This window comes from Rhea americana, unplaced genomic scaffold (genome assembly GCF_003343005.1).
Source record: "Rhea americana isolate MKP2758 unplaced genomic scaffold, rheAme1 scaffold_44, whole genome shotgun sequence".
Classification (NCBI taxonomy): domain Eukaryota; kingdom Metazoa; phylum Chordata; class Aves; order Rheiformes; family Rheidae; genus Rhea; species Rhea americana.
The window spans coordinates 1,659,069-1,684,256 of record NW_028186579.1 but is presented as its reverse complement, the minus strand read 5'-3'; the positions used below and the strand labels follow the sequence as shown (position 1 = coordinate 1,684,256).

Sequence of the window (25,188 nt, the reverse complement as noted above, 5' to 3'; positions counted from 1 at the left end):
TGTTTTTCTGATCCAGCAGAGCCAGCAGCACTCCTCACTGCTGCAGTCCAGGCCAGCGATGGACCTCACGTGCCTGAGCAGCAGCACCAGAGTGAGGAAAACCTTCTATTTCACCAAAAAAAGTCGGCACTATACTGTAAAATCTATTTATTTGCCAAGATGGCGGTGCATGATGCCTATTTGTTTCTTTTGGGCAGTAGGACGAGCTATCTTGAGATAAAACTGAGTGCATCAGCAACGATGACTGCCTTCTCCAAGCCCTGGCGAGGGCAGCCGCACAGGCAGCCTTTGGGAGAGCCAGACCACGACACGTTGGAAATGCACAAGATGCAAGGAGGCAGCTGAGACAGGGATATATTTCTCTTTGCTTTGGCCCAAAACTTCAAAAAATTTTCTGATGCTTTGAGCTGGTTTCCTGAATGCTTTTCACTGTTCCTGCCACTGCCATAAAGTAGGCAATGCTCCAGTTAATGTTTATGACTGAAAATGTAAAATATCAAAAGCCTAAAACACAACTGGAAAAACTACACAAAACTATCCACTTTACCCCAAGCCCAGAGGTGGTATTGCACAATATCAAACACGATATAAAACTCCCGCTGCTCTTAGAGCACACTTTGAAGTGCTTGGTGTAAGAGGTTAAGTAGTTTGTGACATTTGTCCCTCTTCTCCAGATCTTTTTCTGGACAAGAGATACAACCCTGGGAGCAAACTTAGCCAACTGCAGAAGCAACCAGTGCAACATGACAATTTTGTTATTACTTTAGAAAGAAAGTGCTGGTCACATCTAGTTCAGCTGTTTCTTGACACTTCCTCAAGCTTTAATCGGACACGCTCTCTTCAGTCGCCTAAGGTCTCCCCAGCGCCTTGACAAACAGGAATTGCCAGCAAGAAAGCCTGTCTCCATGAAATGTGTTTCCAGTCTGGTGGATGCAGCAGTTGAGCGGTGCGCTGCATGGAGGCCTTTATTACGAACAGCTGGTTCCACCTTTGACTGCAGCTCTTGAGAGGATCTTGCTCCCAAAATGAATGTATGCAACAAGGAAATGGCAGCCGACCCTGCAAAAGTTCTGCTGGGCCACGAAACACAAAGCCTTGGCTGCCAAGCGAACTCTTATACTTCTGACTTGCAGATGAGATGAAGAAAAACACGTGAATGATACCCCAGCTGTAAAAAAGCTTTCACTTTTTATGATTTTCTCCTAGTTGTTACTGAAGATAACGTGCTTAATGGGTTTCTGAGTTAATATAAGCAATGTATAATTTTTGTGATTTTAATCTCTGTTTTCTATCTTCTCACTCCTCCAGTATTTTCAGCATTTTTTATTTTAAATAACCTTTCTACTTAAAAAAGAAATTAATTTAGAGATTAAAAAAAATCCGTAAAAAACTCTTTGGGAAAACAAATTGTGATCCACAACATGGTCAGTTACTGATAACTTACATCTGTGAATACACAATTTTTTCCTGACGAGAGCACTAGGGAAATGGAGTATTCCAGAGTAGTAACATATTCTTGCACTAATGCTTGCAATTGCTACAACATTGTTCAGGTAATACTGAATATTGAGCCTGCAAGGTGCTGGTCAGAGTGCAGGTTGTTTAAGGCTTCTTCACCTTTACACCACAAAAGATGCAGAACTGGTGCAAGTCTGAATAGCTCTGTTGACTGATTCACCTCCTCRGGGGATTGGCTCAGCTGCTCTTGCCTGCCAGCCTTCCCTTTTCTTATTAGTGTTGGTGACTTTTGCAAGAAGCTTATCAGTCTTTTTTTCTGCAGTGCTTTTGAGCACTTATATCAACAGCACTCAAAATGCTCTACATGATTAGTCACAGGAAGATCCGCTTCCCTGCAAATACCACCACTGGCAGCATGGCACAATAACCTGTACAGTACCTTGAAAAAACTCAATTTTCTGGTAGGATATGTGATTGCTAGCCCTCCCTGTTCTTTCAACTGGTAACAAAACACACAGCAGACCGTCTGGAGGAAAGCCTAAAAATACAAATGATACTGAAATACACATCATGGTAAGTGGTACATAAAATACACTCCAGAAACATGGCATGTCAGCTCCGATAAAAATACACTACAGTGAAACAACAGTGAATGGAAAGAGAGGCAGAAAATTCAGCTTTCTTCAGCCGTCAGAACGTTAACCCCCACACCCAGCCTCGTCAACGCCCCGTTCCTTATCCCCGTCTTACTGACCTCTGTGCTGGAAGCAACGTGGCACTAGAACTGCAATAAATATTACACATCCAAGGTTTTGGTGTACTGAATTCTAAACAGACTGGAACCTTTTAATATTTGCTTTACGAGTCTTGGGGTATGAATCAAGTAAGTTATTATATAGTTAAGGCTTGAGAGATTTTTTTCCTCTCTTACAGTAATCCAGATATATCATGCAAATCTCATTCCTCCAGGAAATAACTCCCTAAGACTGGTTTATCTGGCATGGAAAGCACCACATGATATCGTCAGTTAGTCAGTAAATCTAAAACTGCTCTGTTTATCTTGTTTCACAATTCCATTTATTTCTCATCCACTTGCACACTTAACAGACCTCATTTCAATTCAGTTTCATTTGTGTATATCAAACTTACCATTGAATCACGCAATATCAGAATGCAATAATATATAATAATGGAAATAAATGCTTCATTCCAAAAGAAACAATGGAAGAAAATAATAAGACCGTCATTATAAACATATCCAATATCATATAAAGGGGCTGCCCTCAAGTAATTTAAAAATCTGAATTTAAACTGAAATATACTGAATTGAAAAAGTAATGTAAACTCTCTGGGAGGGAAAAAGATTATATATATCTGATTAAACATATGTATATATTTTATATATATATATATATATACACAAACACACACACACACACACACACACATATGTAAAAAATAAAATCAGTCAAAAGCAAACTCCAGACTGAATGCTTCAACTGCTCCCTACGGCCTGATTGTATTTTGATGTAATTTCAGAAATGCCTAAAAACTCTCAGACAACATCTTTTCTCTTTCTCAGATAGTACTAAGCTAACACTTTCTGCTCTGTTTAACAAAGGTAGAAACACTGGTTCAATTTAACAGTGTAATTAGAAAGACATTAAGAAAAGGAAAGGCAAAAGGGGAATCCAAATGTACAAGAGCTCAGTTAGATTTTTGCTTAGGAAGATACACTAGGTTTTCTAGTCTGAACTTATACCTAGTGAAGTTATTGCAGACTAGATCTTCATCCTGGAGAAAGAAAATCCTTGAAAAGCATTTAACTTTTATTATTTTTTTTTCCCAGGAAAGTTAAGTCATGTGTTGTATATGCTCAGCAGTTTTTAAAACACAAACTTCAAATATCTAACTGCATGCCTAAAAACCATAAAAAATCTCCCCAGAAGACAAATTAAACAAAAAAACTCAGGAATTTTCTTATGTGCACTATGTATTACTTTATCATTGACTTGCCAACCATAAGGTAGGGAAGGTAGGACTGAGACAGAATGAGAATGGCAATAGATTTGAAAATTACCACTCTGACCTTTCTAATGCTATTACTAGCCTGTTTTTAATTTTGTTATTTGCTAAAAATCCCTTGCATGAGATGCCTTTCTTGGGAAATGATACCAAGCCAAAGAGAGCTTAAATATGAATTGAAACATATTTTTTTCTCCCCCATTAGAAGATGCCTGCATTGAAGGGTTTGGCTTGTGTTCTGATAGCTTTAAAATAAGCAAGGATATTAGGATGAGTATGGACATCCTAATGCTCAACAGCACTTCACTGTGCATTACAGCCAAGTGTCACATTAAACTCTGTCACAGACAAAAATCAAAACACTAGCTCTGTTCAGTTGCCTCTCCAGCTAAATTAAACAGATTGAAAGTGTGTTCGATTTGGGTGGTCAGAAGATCTGTGATGGACCCATCTTCTAATGCAACACATTCAACTGAAACACATGACACTTGCTCGTGCATGCACGCACACCAAAAAAACATACCGAAAAATCTGAGTTTTCACGAAATAGCTTAAAACAAAAAAGAGCCAAACACTAAACAGTCAAATAATCTATCACCATCTAACCCTTACAAGAGATCTACTCCCCACCAAAAAATTTATCAGACTGGTTAGCTTTACACAAAAGAATGAAAAACAAATGGCAGATGAACTCCAATAAATAAAATGCCTATTATTAAACCATTTCACTTAAATTTTCCATCACCACAGCTTAATCAAAACATATTTACCTTCCAGAGTGCGTTCCTATTGCTACCACTGTTCCGCTTGGATGAAAGTCAGCACAGTGCCCAGGTTCCTAAACCGAGGCAGAGGTAAGTAATTTACTCTTCAGCTTATTTACAGGCATAAATCTCTCCTTATATTAAAAGTACCCTAAAAATTCCCATGCAAACTACCAAAGAAATAAATGAGCAAGATTAACTAGTTAGCAGCATGCTTTTAAAACTCAAATTGACTTCTTTTTTTAGTGTATCACTAACATCCATTATATCACCTTCTCACAAGTAGCACCTAATTTTCTGCCAAAAAAGTTATATTTGCTTGGTTATTAGCCAAGTTATGATAAAAACATTGACAGTAAGGAAGGACGTCTAAAGTCAAATCTAATACACCTGCATTGATAAAACCACCTCTTCAGATTGCTCGAACAATTGTAAAAAAGTTAAATTGTAACAACAACAACAGAATTTTTAACTATATTCTGAWTTGGCTCACTAAATGGCATCACTGTAATCAGACTACGATACATCTAATGACTGATGAACCCTGTTAAGTTTATCAAAACTTCTGARTAGCTGTTTTTAACACTACAGTTATAGGATTTTTGCCTCTCCCTACAGGCAAATGGGACAGGAATGTTTCACAAAATTGATATTTTATCCTATTTTCCAGTTTTACATTTAACATTAAAGAGTTCACATACATCTAGCAGCCTGGTCCATTCCAGTGTGTGGTCCACAGAGTTCCACATACAGACTTGCCTATCTTGAGCACAAGTTAAAAATAAATCTTTGAAAGGATGGGATGCCAGTCCCCAGAGCTCATCTGTATGCCCCTGAAAAGGAAAAATCACATGACTTAAAAATGCAAAAACAAAGACTCTACAGGGAAGCCCCAGCCCTTCACATTTTTGGATTACGTTAAAAAACAAAACAAAACTCCAAAACTCTCCCAAAATCAAAATCCACCTCCTCAAAAAACAAACTAAAAATCTCCAACCCCACTAAAACAAACAAAAAAAATCTAAAAACTAACAACACCCCTGCCCCCAAAAAAGAAAAATCCAAAGTCCCCCCAAAACAAAACAAAACAATCTCACCTGTACCTCTACGAGGAAACCATCATTAAACGTTCCCCGCAAAACAAAGTTGCGTGAAGTGCCCACTAAAAACTGATCTGCTTTTCCTTCTGCTACTGCTCTGATTGTTCCGTACTGATCAGGAACCTACAAAAACAAATGTCAGTAAAGCCACATTACATATCTTAACGGGTGCTTTTTTTTGAAGACTGTAACTACCATAGTGCACAACAACAAGACCAGAACTGCTACTCTCCCTGCAAAAAGGAATAATTTAATCACCTATACATTAAATCAGGATTTGACTTGAAACTTGCCTTGTTTATTTATTCTGCACAGACATACACAGAACATCACTCTAAAACAATCACAATTACAATAATTTCATAGGTCTCAGTAGAAAAAATTACAAATTAAGTTCCGTAGATTTTTTTAAGTGTCAGGTGCATTAAATAAATGCACTCCACACCTTGCAATTCATTATAAGGATTGGCATTATTTACATTTTAAAAGAAGACATTATGAAAACTAAGAAAAATCTTGTAGTTCACAGTAGATGCTTCCTGATTTTCTTAGTGCTTCCKGATTAAACTTAAGTAACTGTTCCTATGCCTTATGGCAGCAATAACTGAATTCAGAATTTATTGCATGCTTGAATTCTAATACATGGCTCTATTTTAAAATGTGCATTTCCTTTTTTTTTTTTTAAAAAAAGACTTCTCTTCAGAAAATACGTTAACTTCAACACTAGCTACAAGAAAATTGTTATCATCATTTATAAAGTGTGTCAAAATTCACATAATATTTTTCAACATAAAATAATCAGTTTGAACATAATACAACATATTGGCAAAAGAAGCAAGGAGACAGTGATATGAACACAGCATGTTATTCAGCAGATCCAGGAGTCATACACAGTAGTCAATATTTACTTTTWCTCATCCATGCTTTCTAAAGGTACTTAATTACCTTCAAGATAATAATAAAAAAGCCCTTTTATAACCCTCTTTAACCTCTGTATATTTGGTTTTCAGAATGTTGGTATAAACGTGTACCAACTAAAAGGTAGTAAAATATTACCAGAACATCTGTTTAAGACAACTACATTATTTCAGGAGAATATCTTATTGGCAGCAAAAAACCAAGTATTATTAAAATCACAACATGCAGGTTTTTTTCCAGTTCATCCCATTCACCAAATTGCAAAGAAACATAAATATTCAAATACGTGAGTTAAGATAAAGTTAAAAGAAATGGTTCAATGTTCCTTGCAACCTAACTGATGACAGAGTACACATATATCTTGCTATCTAACACCAAATACTTTATAAAAAGCTCGAATCCTGGTAACTTGTCTTTCTGCAGGCAGGCAAACTTCAGAGAAAACACAGGCAATACTAAAGAGCTTCCTCCAAAAAAGGGACAAATAAGAGAAACTGAGGAAGGGTTTAGAAAAAACAAAAATCCTTAAAATTTTTGTTTGCTTAAGCAGGGGAGTATATATACCTCACACAGTACCGTATAGAGACTGACACTTGACACAACAAAATACTGTCACCCACTTAGAAAAAAGATGTTCTGTCATCCCAAATACTGCTCTGGAGGGCGAGGGAGCTCCAGCTTGCTGATTACACCCTGCCCAATGCAGTTTCATYGCCACTCCTGCTTTCTTACCTCGATTTCCCTTTCAGGATTCAGATCGTGATCCCACAGGATGATCTTTCGGTCTTTCCCACCTCCAGTTAACAGCATCCCGTTCCTCATCTGACAGAGTGTGAACACACTGCCGTCATGAGCTTTGATTTGTCTGCTTATCTGATATACTCCTACACGCATAAAAAGAAAATAATATTGAACTCTACTCGTTTTTTTCCACCTGGACTTACAAGAAGCTGTGCATTTTGGCACAAGAATAAAACAACAGCATACAATAACTAAGACTRTCACCCTGTTAGTATTGCGTTAGTATTACAAACACAAGGTGGTAGTGTTTTCTTACAGGATAAAAAGATAAACGAAAAGTCTGCTTTTCTAATGAGAAATTTTTTGAGASTGTGACTGTCCTAAATCTATTTTGAAGGCAGAAACTTTACAATTGCTTGCAAAATACTTTTCATTTTCTCTTATCCAAGGGAACATAATTTTGCAAGAGGCAAGAAAAATTCTCTTTAAGAGTCAAAAAAAATACGTAGTATATAATCATGAGAAAAGAATTAAAGTTATTAAAAAAAATCGAACGCTCTTAAGACTCCTTGTCTATAGTCTTATGGGAATAAAAATGGGGAAAAAAGGCAAATTATTTATAGCAAAGTTTCCAGAACAGACGATTCCAATAACTAATGCTAGATGTTGCTTCACTTAAGAACACTATAATCAGCACTTGGCATCTATCAATATAGTAGTCTACCTAAAGGAAAACATTAAGAAGAAAAAAGATGGGAAAACTAAATATCAATGCTAGCACAGGAAAAAACAAAAACTCTTGCATCCTAGCTGGGTCTTCATTAGAAGAGAACTGCTGAAAGATTCTGGGACTTCCAAGATTTGCATATACACAAAGAACARTCACAAAAAAGCCCTAAATACCACCTCAATAAATGCCAACTTAACTAAGCCGACCGTCTGTGGCTCAATTCAGCATGCTCTCTAACCGCCAAAAGAAGTTTGTGATAAAGTCCTGTGACCTTATATGATAAATGAACTAAAAGAGTCCATATTTGATTAAGCCAGTGGAAATAAAAGTTCTATTTGATATCTTTTAAGAGTATTCTGGGAAAAGGGTATTTTGCACAAAAAACTTCAAAATTAAACATCAGATAATTTGTTAAATTACTTTTCCATTGCAGTTCACTTGAAAGACAAGAAAAAGATTTACCTACAAAAGCAGACTTACCGTTAAAGATTTGCTTTTTACATGAATGTTTTCCTGGCATACCAATTTAAGCCAGAGTGTTTGAAATAGCTGCCAAGTAAAATAAATTATACTTGAATTTAAAAGTTACCTTAGGGCTCAACTGTGCCAGGTTTGCATATGCTGGGTAACGAATCATTTTTCTTCTCTTTTCTACAAAAACTTTAACCCAAATGCCAAATAAAATGGGTTTTAGAGTATATTTTACAGCCGAGACTTGAGCATCTGCTTAACCAGATACTGTGTTATTTGTGTAACTGCTACAGCTCTGCAATATATTTTTCCTTCACGCACAAGCGCTCTTAAGATCAGCTTCAACTTTTATTGGTATTCTTTTGAGACTAAGCATGGTACAACACAAGCCTTAAGAGGCAAATGCAGCTCACAGAACCCTCAAATTGATCCTACAGCCTCTTTCAAATCATAGGATGAAAGCAAAGTTGATTAACTGCACATTTTTTCCATGCAAAAACATTTAAATAAAGTAGTTTTCATTAATGTTGGGCACAGACTTACAAATTGATGAGAATCTCTGGATGGCTATTAAGTCAACTAACAAATTCATGAGACTTGAAGGAGCTTAGTACCACCTGTTATAATAGGAAGTGTACACTCATAGTCAGTCCAATTTTCCTATTCCTTTTCTAATGCAGTCTTCTACATGGTTGTCTTCTACAGACTGCCTAATCTCTGATTAACTGTGAATGCATCCTACCTTTAGGTCCTTTTCCTGGAGTAGATTCTACAGTAGTTTTGCTCCATATAAGTATTATCCCACCTGAGTCTCCAGTGAGCACATCACCATTTCCCAAAAAAGCCAAACACTGAACAAATTTGGGTTTTTCATATTTCTGAAACAAAATAAGCAAAAGAAAAGGATAATTGCTTGTACTTTTTGTAATTAGTATAATGTATCCCCACCCACACACCCTGCATACCCATAAGCAGAAGTTAGCCTTTTTCTTTTTCTTTACCCTCTCTGCTCAAACAGCACCCTGTTGGTGACAATGGAGCAAGTCTATGGTTGGGATGAGCAGACCATTCCACTGATTTAAAACTTGACCTGATATAAAGGCACTCTTACCCCAAATATCCCTTGTTTTCTTGCTAATGAATTGCCATTCCACGTCCAAAAAAATATATGAGATTTGCCACATGTTATTATGGTATTTGCATCAGTTGGGTGAAATTCTACAGCAAGTACAACTTCATTTGTCGTCTGAAAGAACAATAGAARTAACGTTTATTCGGGTGGAACGTTAGCTATCAGACACACATGTAAAACCCCAAGTTTCAGAACAGACAAAAGAAAATGTACAGATGATCGATTGGATGTACGGAAGAATCCATAAATACTTCCATGCTAAATCAACTGTTTGAATGACCACATACATCATTTTAACATTATCCTTTCATACTCTTAAGGGATTTTAAAAAACTTCAGCAGAAAAGTGGTGGTGGTGGTAGGGGGTTCATTTATTTTTTAATTGTAAAAGCCATTTGGAATGGCTAAGACTTCTGCTACAGAAAAGGAATGAAAAACAAGAATTTTTTGTATTGAAAATCAGTTCAGTTTCTAAATTGATTACACTGTTATTCTGGATAACAAAACTATGATAGAGGTAACACAGAAAATCATAACATATCACAAYTACATCTGTTCTCTTTCTGAAACCCAGTAACGATTCCTTTGGGTTCTTTCCTCTTTTCTCCTCATAAGAGGACACCCAAGAGAATATTTTACGACTATTTCACCAATAARTTTTACAAATGTAACAAATTGACCGATAATTTATAGAATTTGTAATGTAAAATCAACAAAACTGTCTTTGAAGCAAACTCCTGGAGGCAATGATCCCACAAAACACTTATGTAAATGCATCAATGCATTTATTTCTATGGGATTTAAGCACCTGCTTTAAAAGAGCATACATAAATGCATTATTGAATTAGCATCTGTGGGACTAATGAAGCTAGGAGCCTTCACACCTTTTTATGCCTCATTTTATAACAGTAAACTTGTCACATTTCATTGTTTTTTGATAGTCAYATTTATTAAATTACACTTCACATTCACGCTTTCCTCCACATCAGTGGACCCGGTACATTCACAAGCCACACAGAAACTGGAAGGGCAGAAATACTTAGTCAAGCTTAGGTGAAATAAGGCTTCCATTTTAGGGCCTAACTCAAGGGTGGAAACTCTCAGCTCACACCAAACCTAGCTGTCGTGGAAGGTGCTTAACGTACTGCAAAATCAAATCCTACATGTGAATAACTGAAGGGGAAGTTTTCCTTGCAATATTCTTTTGGTCAGTTCTGAAATACCAAGGAATTTCCTGAAGAGTGAAAATAGTCAAAATGTAATGTCAATAAAAAGGTGAACAGGAAATATCAGGCATGTGACAGTTAGCTTCACATTCAGTATCAGCAAGGAAATGGAAATACTGACATAGATTTACATTAAAGACGTATAAAACAGTATATCACCTTGATTGAAGGAAAGTCAAACAAACCTGATTTCATTATTCGAAATTGCAAGTTTGTAGTCCTATAGAGAAATGTGGTTACAGAATATTTGACTTACTGATTTAAAAATTATTTAATTAAAAAAATTATTCAATTTACATCCATACATCTGCTTCCTTGATATCGTATAACACAAAACAAGGTATCTCAAAATATAGACTTCAACAGCGTATTATTATTGAATTAGGCATTTCTAGTGCAATTGATACCTGTAAATACTTGTGAGCAATCAAAAGAAAAAGTAAAGCAGACTTGATTACAATGCACAGAAGTATYAATGGACTTTTTAACTGAATAGAGACAAGTATATAAAGAATCCCATGTCTGGAACTTCATTTGGATGAAAAAGAGAATGCAGATCATCTAAAATTGTCTTTTAAAAATAAAGTGATGCACTCTAATTGTTTATTTCCTTAAAGTTTCTATGATTTTTTTTTATTAGGACAATATTAGCGAATTTCTTAATTTAAAGTAAAATGTAAAAATGTATTCAGTGATCCAATAATCAAAATTCTTCGATATACATGTCAAGAATACATTTATTTTGTGCTTTTTTTAATACTTGGAAACTGTAATTATACAATATTACTGTAAAACAAATTTCTGTCTTACAACTTATTGCATTTCTATCAAAGAATAACAGGACTTGTATTTTAGAATATTCATTTGCACACTATTTACCTTTATTTCTGCTATTTTTGATTTCTTCTGCCAATCCCACACAGTGAGCATATGCTCGTTAGAATCATCAATTACACATAAATGAGTACCTGAATCCTAAAGGAAAAACAAAAAAGGAGTGATAACAAAGTACTTTCATGTCACATCTAAAAATAGGGCATGATAGTACTGTTCTGAAAATCACAAAGGCACAAATATAAATTAAGCAAGTAAATTCCTAAAAATAAGGAGTTTGCTGCATTTACTGTTTCTCTTAAAGGTAAAATATCTAAATTCCTGTTYGGGTATTCTCACATTTTGGATAATCTCTCATGATTCAAATAATATTCTAGGAAAACTTTTAGAATTATGCATCAAATCTTTCCCTTTTAGTTTGCAATTTTTTTTGCCTTCTTGTTTGTAACACCAAGTCAAGAGCATCAACCCAAAACTACTRCTTCTTTTCTATTTAGCAGATTTTTTTCTGCATTTGTGTTTTTTTCTTAAATATTACATCACCTACATGCAACTTTACATTATCAAGGTTTTGCAAGCAAATCTGATTTTTTCTTACAGAGCAGTAAGTAGCAGCACTTTCATGAGGCAATTGGTAAAAGTGCAGCAAAAGTAACACTTTCGGAAAAAAATAAGGCTTATAAAAGTAGGAAGTCTAGCAAATTAGGTTTAAATAACTGAAACAGCTTATTTTGAATAATTTTATAACATATACATTTTTTTAGTTTAAAGTTGACTCTTTAACAATTCAGCTCACTTTCACCAACAAATTATGAAAATACTGAGATGGCTGAAATTTTTATTCCCTTATTCTCACATACTATTACAGGTAGATTGTCTCCAATACACATATTGAGTGAGGAAATAACCTTTAAGATGGCTTTGGTGACATACACTGCTCTTATGCAGCTTAGTGGAATTATGTGGTAAAACCATAGTCCTACAATATTTCACATTCACTGTCTCAGTTTAACACRGAATGATATGAAAGTGCACTAAGGTATCAGGATCACTTTCAGTTGAAGAACAGAACTAATAAAAACTAAAATCTAATCTTTAATGTTTCCTTATTTTTCTGTTTGGGGTTTTTTTTTTTTTTTTGTGAAACATGTATTTCTTTATCTTAACAAATCTGAGTTTGCAAGTTTTATTGGTATGTTACAGTGACTGAGGGAGTGTTCCTCTCATTAYTCTGTTTATGCAATATATTTTTATACTATGTATAGAAAAGTTTATTTTATTTATTGAAAGACAAAATCTAGATATAATTAACTTATCAATGTTTCAGTGTTAACAAAACTGCAGAAGTATTTATTTTCAATGGGTTGCCCAGAGAGGTTGTCGAGTCTCCATCCTTGCAGGTATTCAACACTCGACTGACCCTATTAGCTGTCCCTGCTTTGAGCTGGGGGGTTGGACTGGACGATCTCCAGAAGACCCTCTCAACCTCAGCTGCTGTCATTCTCTTCTGCTCTTTAATGGGAAAGAGAGTAGATATGCTTTTGCTGTGTTTTTGTTTATAAAACCTATCGCTAGGATGAAAGAATCACAGCTTGGCATTACAGGAGCTCTGATATGCCTTAGAGCTCCAGRGGAAAATACAAAGGCAAAGATTAAAATATGCACATATTTTACACAAATATAAACTGAAAATAAATGCACTGTCAATTTTGAAATGTGAACTTCATGAAAATATATCAAGACCAAAGCAGCACATTTCTACTTACTATTAATTTTTCCAATCAATTCTGTGACCCAGTAACAAGATTTCTATTTTTAGTCTACATAAAAGTAGAAGTACAGGCAGACAAATTACTTCTAAGGAGAAAACAGCACAAGATTTTAATATTTTCTTTTGGTTAAAAAAAAAAAAAAAAACTCCAATTATACAAATAGAAAACTTACTCATTATGTCAGAATGCATTAAAATTTACCTTCATCAATCTTAGTAACGAGGTTTTTATTTATTTCTATTTAATAAACAAACACCTCAAAACCAGCACAAAGTTCTATTTCTAGTCAAGGTATTTCTTGCTTGCTGTTTACTCAGTGTGCTAGTCTAATACCACAACTTTACCAGTGCAATTTCCTGTTTTTCCACCTAGCTCCCTGTCAGCTGTTTATAATATAAAGAATAYAAACTTTACATACACACTTCAAACCAAAGCAGGTCAGCTAGAAAACCGCATCTAAAAACCTCCAGAGATTTCTCTTTTCAGTTTACATAGAATTTGATAAAGCATTTTAAGCAYCAAGTAATACTGTCTTACCGCTTTTGAAAAATCCAAGCACCCCACTCCACGTTCGAAAGTCCCAAGGCCAATAACCTGCAGCGTCACCAGGCTCACCGAGTCCCATACTCTAACATGGGGCTGTAAAGGCTGTGCAAAAGCAACATGACAAACAGCATTACCAGCTGCAGAAATATCACATGCAGACGGCAAGGTTCGTTAAACAGATGCTACTTGAACGCCAGCACTACGAACTACAGACTGAAATGCCCGTGACTTGGGCTAATGATGCCACCGTCGAGCATCTTTAACCTCAAAAGTCAAGGTCCTAGACAATTTCTACTCTGTCTGGGCTAGAACGTGGCAGCATTGCCATCACGGCAGGAAATTAACTATGCTGGCATTTGGATGCCACAAAAATAAAACTTAGCTCACTTTAAAACACTGGACAAACAGATGGACTAAACCTTACAGAACAACTGAAACAGGTGGTCAAGCACGGCTTTTTTTCTATATAAAACTAGGCCAAAATTGGCTCCAGTGCATCAGAGCAATGTTACTGAGTGTTCCATCACCAACCAGTGAATGAAATCCTTCATGGTCATACTTCATTCAAGTGTTATCCCAAATCTGCTTAGCTTCACAAATGTGATGCAATCACAAATAATGTGGGAATGGAAATGGCTTTAGGACAGCATTCACGACAGAAAAGACAACACATCATGTCTCCCTAGCAGAATATTCAGCAAATGTTCAGCAGAAGTCATAACAATATCCAAAAAAAAGCCAAATCAATTTCTTAAATAAGAAATTAAGCTAGACATCTTGAGGCTTCTTCACCTCAAAAAACATCTTTGTTACATTTACTAAAACTTAGTAAACATAAGCAAGTCATTCCAATTCTAACAGACTTCACCAGCCAGGGACAAGGCTGATGTCCTCCACTGGGTGAGTTTGTAAGAAAGCTTGTCACATCCTCCCTGAATTTCCAAACCCAATTTCCTTTTCTTTGAACTCATAAGAGTACATAGACCCACAAAACTGGGGACTTGTTTTCATTTGAGAGAAAACATATTGGAAAAAATGTGAGAGAAACGTAAATGATTTGCAAGGCCACGTGAAGTTTCACTTTGGCTTTTAGAATTAAAARCGAGTTTCTTCTGATGCTTCAGATACAGGACTTTATGAGCTTCTGCTCTTTTTAATATATAAGGTGATACTCAACTTGTTACTATCTTTTGCTAGAGATATTTATCATTACCTTAGAAATGGCAAACTATCTCAGCAAATATATAGCATAAAATAAACTGTAAACAGAAGGTGATGATGAGATTAAAAAACAACAACTTTTCCTGATTTTCAAAACAAGATACTACTGCTCGACAGCTCTATTACTTACCCTTCCATCTTTATCCACTCCAGCTAACTGTCCTGTTGCAATTCTAATTTTGTCTGGATGAACTGCAAGACTAAGACAGACAGAAATATGACTTGCTTTTGCTGTCATTGGTCTTCAAAATTGAGAGGTTTTCTTTTGTTTGTYTTTCAACAGAAGCCCATGAAGACACTTATGATCCCACTTTTAATGAGACAGCTTGAATGTTTTTCTCATCAGAATATTTTATTACATACTGTACTGGAAAATCCTAACCATTTGATCGGGCATTTGTGATGGCTGCTGGCACACAACCAGAGGTGCCACAAGAGCCACTTTCACATTTGCCCAGGCAAATATAAGGTTTGCACTCTATTGGGAATCCACTGTAACAAAACGAACATTGTCTCATGCTGAGCTTTCTAGATGTAGTTGTCATATTTACAAACAATACAGCATACTTTGTACCTAAAATCTGTGCCTGAACCTGGGGAAAAAAACAGCTGAGAAGTCAGCTGAGAGATTGTGTACCACAGAGCCAGGGATTATCACCACTTGAAATGAGTTACTGATATAATTGTAATAATGAAAATCTTTAGTGTGGTGCATTGCTACTGTACGTCAAAAACCGCTTTTGCTTATCATATTTTGCTTTGAAGCTGATGTGACAAATGAAACAAAAGATGCTGTAATTTCAAAATTCCTCCTACTCACGGTTATTTTTAAACTGACTTTCTTATTTACTTTCTCTGTAATATTATAAAGGTGAAGAAAGCCCTTGAAAAAGGCAAAGTGTGTGTTGGGAGGCTGAAGAAGTCGYAGTGACGGACACAAAAACGTTTAAAATCAGTCTTTTCAATGAACTGTGAAGAACACAAGATTGACAGCATTCCTCCCGCAGGAAGCAATTACAGTTATCAAAGCACAGCAGGGAAAAAGCGTGTTGGGGGGAGGGCTAGATAGCAACTTTCTCCTCAATTCAGATAAAGTAAGGAGCTTACATCCTCTATCAAAATCACAAAGCCCTACACTACTTTTCAAACTAACACTATAAAAYGAGCAGCTGCCTTTGTGCTGACAATGATGTTGGGCTTCAATTTTCCTGCTTTACAGTTTCATTTGYGAAGGTCTTTCTGGATTCCCAGACAATCTTAACACTTGGATGGAGCATCTATTCAAGCAAAAAATCACAAAACTATTGCTCAGTTTTCCATTTGGTTTTCCAATTCTCCCTGAAGTCTACACCTTTGTCACATTGCTTGTAAATCACTCTAATTTAGAAATGGGCTGATGGCAATTTTTAATTCATTTAGAGTAATTTATGTAAATATTCTCTAATCTGGCACTCTGATTGTCTACGTATTGCAGACTCTTGTTCTTTTGTATTTAAACCTAGAAGGCATAAGCTAGCAGGGACTACTCTAGCTCCGTTCACTTACACGGTACTTACTATGGTGAAATCTACTGGGACTAACAGAACCAAAAATAAAAATTATGATGACACTAACGAGATCACAGATAAAATGAGAGAATAATAAAAAAAAGATCTCTCCTCATTATTACACATATATACACACTCATATACAAATGTTATGTACTAACCATTTAACGCAGTCTGTATGGCCCAAGTAGTGTCGCTGAGTTCTCTCATCATAGTTAAATAGTACCACCACTGATGCTATGAAATATACAATTTCTCCGGTAGGAAGGAGGTAAACATTGGCTCGACAGTCTCTTCCACGATACCCATATCTATATACATATATTTTTTTGAAGTCAAGGTTTTCATAATCACTGTATACCACAAAGTATAAATTTTGCAAGGATTGCTGATTGTTCTCACATMGCAAAACATGCCCTGCATTATATTATTCTCTGAAAATACAGTATAATTTCAGTGAAATATAGTTTAAAAAAAACAAAAACACATAGTCAATAGATTTGGGGAAATTCAACCATTTTAACATGATGTTTCACTGACAAAAATAAAGCCTGTAGAAAGCACACTGAAGAAAAATAAATATAACAGCAACTGTTTATAGAAACTGACAGTAATAATAATAATACTCGCTGTACTGGCTTAGTGTCTTTTACAGCAACAGAATAGTCCGTCTGCATTCCAGAGTACAAGTGTATCAGCTCCATTTGGCCTTTTAAACAAGTGTGTGAAAATTCTTAATGCTCTTCAGAAAAAGGCAAGATTCCGCAGAGCAGCTGCCAAATTCAGGAACTATTTCTTTAAAAATGCTTTAGAATATTTTTAAAACAAGCTTCAAAACTAACTGACAAAGGGAAAACTAAGTGAATCTATCCAAAACAAAAAAAAGGGGGTATTTTGTAGAAAACACGTCTGACTCCTATGACACCAATGGCTTTCAAGAATGTTACACACTACGATCTAACCTTGGTTAGATGCATTTTCTTCACAGAGACTAGTAATGTGGCTGCCTGCCYGTATGTCAGACCCCAGGGTCCTCATGCACAAAATTACAGCCGTTTTGTAGGCTTAAAAATATAATTACTTTTTCTTGTTATGTCCTGCATTTTAGAGATAATTCCCCACCTTCAGTGCATACTAATATACCTGCAACAAGGAAAATAGGAAAAAGGARAAATTTTGACTTGAAAATGAGAAAATGAAGTCAAAGACCCACATGGAGAAAGCCACACTAAGCAGTTTTGTGGGGTTTTTGTTTGTTTTYGTTTGTTTCGCCTAAATAATAGYAGTTGCATGAGTACAATTTGGCAATACCGAAACCGACATCTGGACTGACAGCCCGGCCCCCGTTCTTTGTGAACTCGGGTTACCTTCCCACGGAAAAACCCCACCAACAAACAAAACCCCACCAAACCGAAGAAAACCCTACCACACCCTTCCCAACCCCATCCCCTGAAAAAGCCAAAACACCACCAGCARTAGAGGTATTTCCTCTTTTGCAGCCCCATCAATACTGTATATGCATAGATCTTAACTAGTGGTTCAAAAAGGGACATTGCATTGAGTTGTCAATTAAATCTCTTAGGAGTAGCAAAGAGARTAACAGATTTACATCATGCTGTCTTCCACTTACTGCAGAGCAGCACAAGGAGGCCTCCGAAGCAGACATTATTCACTGGCCTGCTTAACTAATGATATCAGGAGAAATGCTGACGTGACGCAACGCTGAAAGCAGAAAAGACGGGATGCCTCCATTTTTGCTTTATTGCTATTTATCTTCCCACTGGATTTTCCTCGCTCTCCTCCTTTTAAGCTTCAATAGCACAAATAGCGCAAATTAACCAGACCACTGAACTTCCAGAACTGACTGGYGGTGAGCTACCGACCAATGAAATTATTATTTCTGTGTTGAAGCATGAAGAACACTATTCTAAATACTGCCTCGGAGAAGAAAGGCAGGTCTTGCTGGTTTGTTGTAAGTAAAAAGGAGTGTATTGGTAAGGATTTGTTAAGATTGACATCTTTGAACATCCACCCTGTTACAGGATTAATTATTTATGCAAATACCTTTCATAAAAAAAAGCCTACCGTGCAGAGCTAAGGCTAAATACTCTGGCACACGCCGTTGAGCTCTGGCACTCATAAGGCTGCAAGAAATGGTTCATGTTATCTCAGTCCATTCTTTTCCTTCACCCCTCCAAAGAGGGGTGGCATTTTCTAGGAGCATGGAAAGCAACACTGCATTTTGTGGGAGATAGCTGCACACTCTTCATTCTTCACCTGAGACAACCTCAGGGATTGCTACAAATCAGCTCCTCCCTTCTCCATCCATTCARAACAGAGAAGCAAAGAGAGAAGTTAATAAATAATTGACTATGGTTTTACAGTAAAATAGTTAAGATGACATTGCTGTTTAATTTCCATTAAACTTCAATGGTAATCTTTCAATAAGACTTATGCTCCAGCCATAGGAATTCAGAGATAGTAGTCTTCGTATTGTGAAGACTTTTTAAAGCCAATTAAGAGGACTGCTTYATCTCAAAAACTGATATGTAGAAGTGCAGACGGGTGTTTTTGTTTTAGTTGGCTAGTCACTGTCCCCATGCAAATTGATCCACCACACATTAGAATGTGTCTTTACTACTGACTTCAATTATTCTTAGCAAGAAGAGTATCAGTAATCATCATCTTAAAAATAAATAGATAAATAAAAGTCAGCAGTTCCCTCCAGAAATCGAGTACTTTAAACTGGGAAAAAGAGGCTATATGGTCACTGCCAGCTAACAGCAGCACCGACAAGTGAGCTATTACTACTAAATAAGCCAATGTCTCTACTACTGGGAATTTCAGATACGCTTTAACCAGTCCTGAACTGCACTAGGCAAGACTGCACTGTAAAGCAGGAATACCCAAACTGAATTTAAAATACTCGGGAGACACAGTCAAAAGCTCAAACCTTCCTTCTCATGAGCTACTTCATCCTGCCAAGCCGCTTAGGTATTTTTTCAAACGACAATGTGCAGGGGAGATAAAAATCTAAGTGAGTTCTGCTGAATCTACAGGTGCCAGTATCAGCAGTTGAACAAACCAGCACGATGCAGCCTGTTTACACAACAAACAAACAAAACCTCTTTTTCATCTGTTCTTACTCTGATGTAATTTATCTTCATAGTGGACTGGTTAGCCTGGAAATAGTATCTTCCAGAATGGTATTACCAAAGCAAAGCCCAATTATAAACAACCATTCAGAAGGTAGTTCCTGGAGAAATAAAAGGTGTTYAGAATAAAACTTACTGATTGAACTATTTGAAACTCAGTGTTGACCAGTCTTTCACTGGTCCACTGTCTGGTTGACCAGAAAAAACACACACAATACTAAAATACACTCTAAATCACTGTCCCCGTAAGTCATTAACCAAGGGTACAGGCCCCAGTCTGCCACCATTATTTGCGACTTCCAGCTGGCTTACAGACTTCTACCTTGTCCTGCCAAGCCCGTGCATGAAGTACAGGAATTTCTGTTACTGCATCTTTTGTGTGTCTCCAAAACCAAACACAACTTTTTTTTTCCAACTTCATGCAGATCAATATTACTGCCTTACAAATTTACCTGACTTTTCCTGTTGTCTTCTTCCGAAAGATACCTTACACACAGAAACATACTGATTGATTTCTTTAAAAAGATTCCAGAAACATACAGACAGCCTGTTCAGACTGGATTTATTTCACTCTAATTAGCCCTCAGAGGGAAACTGTTTTAACCTGAATGGAAGGTCCTTGGACATTAAATAAGTTTGTCCACACAGGGATTTGCACCTGCTTAACACAGGGTGTGATTTCATGATCACTTTTCATCAGTCAAAAGTCCTCAGTACTGCTGAAAATGTAGGTCTGATCTTCCTCTTGTATGCTGGTTCTAGTTCTTGCACATTTGTGAAGCAAATCAAATTAATGAGTTGATCCTGCTGAAAATTAACTCAATAAAAAAAGATTACATTTCAGCCAGATCAGCGACTGACCTAATTCACTGCATGGTCAYGAGTGCCAGAGTCAACACTCGAGAGGGGCAGTAGCAGGAAAGCATGGCAATACAATTTTGCAAAGGCTGAATGAGAGCTCCTTTTTCCTTCCAATCTAGACTTTTAATCCAAAGCTTGTATCCTTTATGGTCTAAGCTTCCAAAAACTTGTCAAAAAGTTCAGAGGACACTTTTTTTCCCGTCCCTCTTAACTGATTGCTCAATACTATCTGTTGCAAATATCTATTAGTTTGCAAGGCAGAAAGATTATAGAGAAATCTTCTTTCGTAAGTGGAAATAGGTGGATTAAAATAAATACATGCCTTAGCCAACAGAGCAYGGGCAGCCTCCTGACACATGACAGTTTATCCTCAACATTTCTGAAAACCTTAGGGTTTTCAGCAACATCAGAAGGACCAAATCTGAGATAATTACGCCAATCAAAATGCTCTCCAGCTCATGTTATTTTAGTGAAGTACTAACGAACTCATTTAACTTTTATAATCACAACTTAAAGGAAGAGCAGACAGAGACTAGCAATAGAGAAACATGTTCAGAAGCATGTTTCTTATAGTGAACTTAACTCATGATATTAATMATAAATTGCCTGATCTGCTATGTCTGGAGAATTGTCATTAGTCACATTCCAACTAACTCCATTCTTCACACAATAAATATATTCAATGCAATCTATCCTCCAAGAAGTGAATCTCTTTATTGCAGAGCTGAAACATGTTAAACAGCACTAAGTAGTTTGTCRGCTGAGAACTTCTGTGGTCCTTGCTCCATAGGTAAGAAACTCTGGATCTTTTTCAGGATCTTCCATTGCTCTAAAGCCTCTTAAAATTGAGCACAGGAAAAACAAAAACAAACAAACAAAATCCCTGAACAAACAAAACCTAGCAATGCTCCTGAACACGCAGCCTGCATTAATATATCCACAGTAGGAATTTTTGCACCTCAGTAATTCTCCAATAGCACTTTCCCTCCTCCTAACAATAGTTTGCAATTAGTTTCAAAACTAAAATAAATATAGAAAAAGTAGTCTTTTCTGTGCCTGGATTTTTTTTTGCATCTTAAAGATGTACTTTAAAGTAGCTAAAAACCATTTTAATTGTTTCATTAAATTAGTTTTTCTCTATTTTCCTTTGGAGTAAATTTCACCACTGAATAAAGAAAACACAACTAGATTCTAAAGGTGGTGGGGGGAAGGTAAGACAAGACAAAAAAAGTGAGCCACAAAATTATTGATGATAAGGATACACCCACTCCAGTTTTAACTTTTCAGAAGGCAGTTCTGTCCTAATATCATCATAGTTTTCTACATCAGAAGGAATGAACATTGTGATTGGTCGACCCCGCATGAACATCTTGATATATTCTCCCTCTGTTGAAACAAAAAAGCATATTAATTGTGTGGCAAGTTTACACAAGAAATGAGCACAGTAAAAAAACAGTAATAAGCACAGAGATGCAAATAATGCTTGCAACACAATGATTATTTTTAAAATGGGAGCTTGGTAAAGGCCCAGATTTTTAAAACTGGACACAGAAACAACATACACAGACATACAATATACATGCACAGTAAGTGCTAGCTGAATTTGTGATAGCTATCCGGACAGACTGAGCATGTAACATTTTAGACATGCAAACTAAATAGCAAAGGCAAAATTTAAATAAAATCCAAAGTTGAATAAATAGTCAAGGAATCAGAGGATCAGATATTTCAGGCTTGAAGGGACTGCAGGAAGTCTCTAGTCCAATCATTTGCCCAAACCAGGCTCAGCTATCCAAGCGGGTCTTGGAAACCTCCAAGGATGGACACTGCACAGCCTCTCTGGGCATCTTCTCTGCTGCATGATTGCCCTCCTGGGGAAAAAGTCTTCCCTTTTATCTGTGTCTGAACCTCTCTCACTTCCATTTGCCTGTTGCCTCTCATTCTCCCACCAYGCGTCGCAGTGAAGAGCCTGGCTCCATCTTCACTCCTGCAGCCTGACTCGGTCCCCCTGCCCGCTGGCACGTCACCTGCAGGCTTGCTGAGCTCACACTGTGTTGCCTGCTCCAGGCCACCGATAAAGACGTTAAGGAGGACAGGTACAGGACAGACCTGTGCAGCACTCTGCTCACTACCAGCCTCCAGGAAGAGTACGATCCACCATCCGCTGCCCTCTGAGGCCAACCAGCTTTTTTTAAACCAGTCTTAGCTGTACACCCACCCAGACTGTAACGTCCCAACTAAGYTACAAGAATACTGTAGGAGGTAGGAGGCAGTGTCAAAAGCTTTGATGAAGCTTTTCTTAAATATTTATTTATATACATATATACACACTTATATATGATATATATAAAGCTTTACCATAAATGACATATCGTCACAAACCAATATGCTAATTTGAGTCMCAAATTCATTGAAATCATTCCAATTTCATCATCATCATATTCTAAAGGTGGGAAAGAGACAACAGCTCCTAATGGCTCTGTCTGTAACACTGTCAGTAGCTGTGACAAACAATATGTACTTCTCTATCCTATACCACTGCTAGGGTGTCTGAGCATTTCACAAGTCTTTAGGGGTCCCTTTTCAAGTCACTAATAGCAAATGATTTTACACTAGAGAAAACTAATAGCAGTTGAGTGGCTTGGTCAAATGCATTAGCCAGTCAGTAGAAGGAAAGTAATCTGTGTTTAAGGTATAGCTGATTGTGGCTCCTACACAAGGTTCAGTCCTGCAGGAGTCTTCTCTCCACACAATGACAATAACGATTTTCTATTTTTAAAAAATGAAAAAGAACCCTTGGAGATTTTTAAGAGCCTTTACACTCTACCTATACAGCAGAGACAGAACTGTAACACAGTTAAATCAGGCCTCAGGCTGAGGCAGGCCAAATCCTTAAGAATTAACATCAGTCTCCAACTCTACTCACACAGGAGTTACATGCTCAAAATATTGAAGACAAGGACCTATGTATTTTACTAATTTTGCACTAATTAAGTAGCATTTTTATCATGTTTCAACTTCTTCAGTGTTTAATATCCATTGTTAACATAAATTATATCACAGATTGAAAGTAAYATTATGCTGTCAGTGCCAGAAGAATCTGAAACTCCCACATTTTTCTGAGTTAGGATTTGAGAATACCAGCTGATAAAGGGAATATAACCCAGAGTTGAATAAGGCCAGAGGAGAAGCATATCTGTAAATTAGCAATGCAGTATTAGGAAATGTGCTAACTGATGCAACTGGGTTCTAAAATTAGGAGCTTGACTTTTTTTTATAATCTACTCAAAAGATGAAAATGAGACAGACTGCATGTACATGTTCAAGCAATGCTTGCATTTCCTGAACAAAGCTKTATTACTCAGATTACATGAATGAGCAAGCACTGTTTCTCCCCYACCCCCCATAAACTCTAAAATTGAAGTTTTGAGACACTCGGGATTATTCCTACTGAATTACGGTTTTACAGYTCACTTTAAAATTGGAGAGCTAAAAAAGAGAAAGGAGATAATTCAGTGACAATAGCACAAGTAGTRGAGATTGCAAGATTAGTATTTTATAAGATGCAAAGACCGAGAAATGCTATCACAGTTGTGAGTAAGATCAGAAACAGATGCACCAACCCTAAAAACAGAGTCTAGAACCATCTGTGAATTTAAAACATCCACACTCTACAGATCATGGAAAGGTATTATGACCTGCTAAAGCCAGAACAGAATAAGAGAAGAAAATCTGTAATTCCTCTCAATCACCAGCAATACARAGCAGTCTTGCACAGAAAGGCTGGAAACAAATTCTGAAGATTCAAGATCTCTTGCTTAGAAATAGACAACTAAGACTGAAGACTGGCAACTTATCARTAAAGAAAAAAACATGGTGAATACTGCAGGTTATTTAAAGGAACTATCTYTGATTATCAAGGATTTACTAGGGTTGTGTGAAGTTCTATGAAATAGATCTGAATACACCAGACAGCACTACCTTTGAATACACTCATGACAATCCTAGCACATGCCAAGACATGGACAGCATTGGTACTGTTAAGAAAAAAAATCCCTGGTGACCAAATCATAAAATTTGCTGAGTAACTCTTACCTAGAAAAAGGAAATCTTGCATCAACACCTACATGTGTCATAGCCCTGTTTAAATGCCCCTAAACTGCAGAATCACATACTATCAACTCAGATAAAACTTTAATTTACTATGCTTTGATATTCCTGTTTATAACAGCATAAGCAAATAACCTGATTAACTGCCCCTGCTTTACTCCWTCATTTCATTCTATATTGTCCATACAAAAAACAATACAAACAAGTTTAATATCCTGTAGTTACACAATGAAACAATACAAACTACTTCTACCACTTCATGCATGTCATTCGTTCCAAATCAGGACTCTAGGTAGATCAATGAATTAATGCACCTAAACATGAGTTAGTTAAAACCAAATATCCTACTGTATGTATGACATTCACTCCAGAAATTGTTTGGAGTATAATGTTTTTCAGAAAGRTTTTTATCTCTTAATATACAGTAGTTCAATTTCTTAATGTTTAATTAACAGTTTTAATAAAGCAATTTTAATCAACTGTTTAGTAAAACAGATCCCAGTTTTATCAAATTTACCAAATTCACAGACTTAAAGAGTATGATAAATGCAACTTATTTTCTGCTTTTAGTGTGCTC

General features: G+C 36.5%; 1 protein-coding gene across 5 annotated transcripts in view; it reads right to left on the bottom strand.

Annotated features, from left to right (window-relative positions):
- EML4 (EMAP like 4) overlaps positions 1–25,188 on the bottom strand; it is a 148,171-nt gene that overhangs the window by 17,193 nt on the left and 105,790 nt on the right. For all 5 annotated transcript variants that reach the window (XM_085315831.1, XM_085315829.1, XM_085315830.1 and 2 more), the window contains 11 exons: positions 21,764–21,887; positions 16,647–16,796; positions 15,069–15,138; positions 13,709–13,819; positions 11,445–11,540; positions 9,319–9,453; positions 8,950–9,085; positions 6,998–7,149; positions 5,345–5,470; positions 4,949–5,080; positions 4,254–4,321 (listed from right to left, as the gene is read on the bottom strand). In XM_085315831.1, coding sequence (XP_085171957.1) covers positions 4,254–4,321; positions 4,949–5,080; positions 5,345–5,470; positions 6,998–7,149; positions 8,950–9,085; positions 9,319–9,453; positions 11,445–11,540; positions 13,709–13,819; positions 15,069–15,138; positions 16,647–16,796; positions 21,764–21,887 — 1,300 coding nt within the window. The remainder of the gene's footprint in view (positions 1–4,253; positions 4,322–4,948; positions 5,081–5,344; positions 5,471–6,997; positions 7,150–8,949; positions 9,086–9,318; positions 9,454–11,444; positions 11,541–13,708; positions 13,820–15,068; positions 15,139–16,646; positions 16,797–21,763; positions 21,888–25,188) is intronic.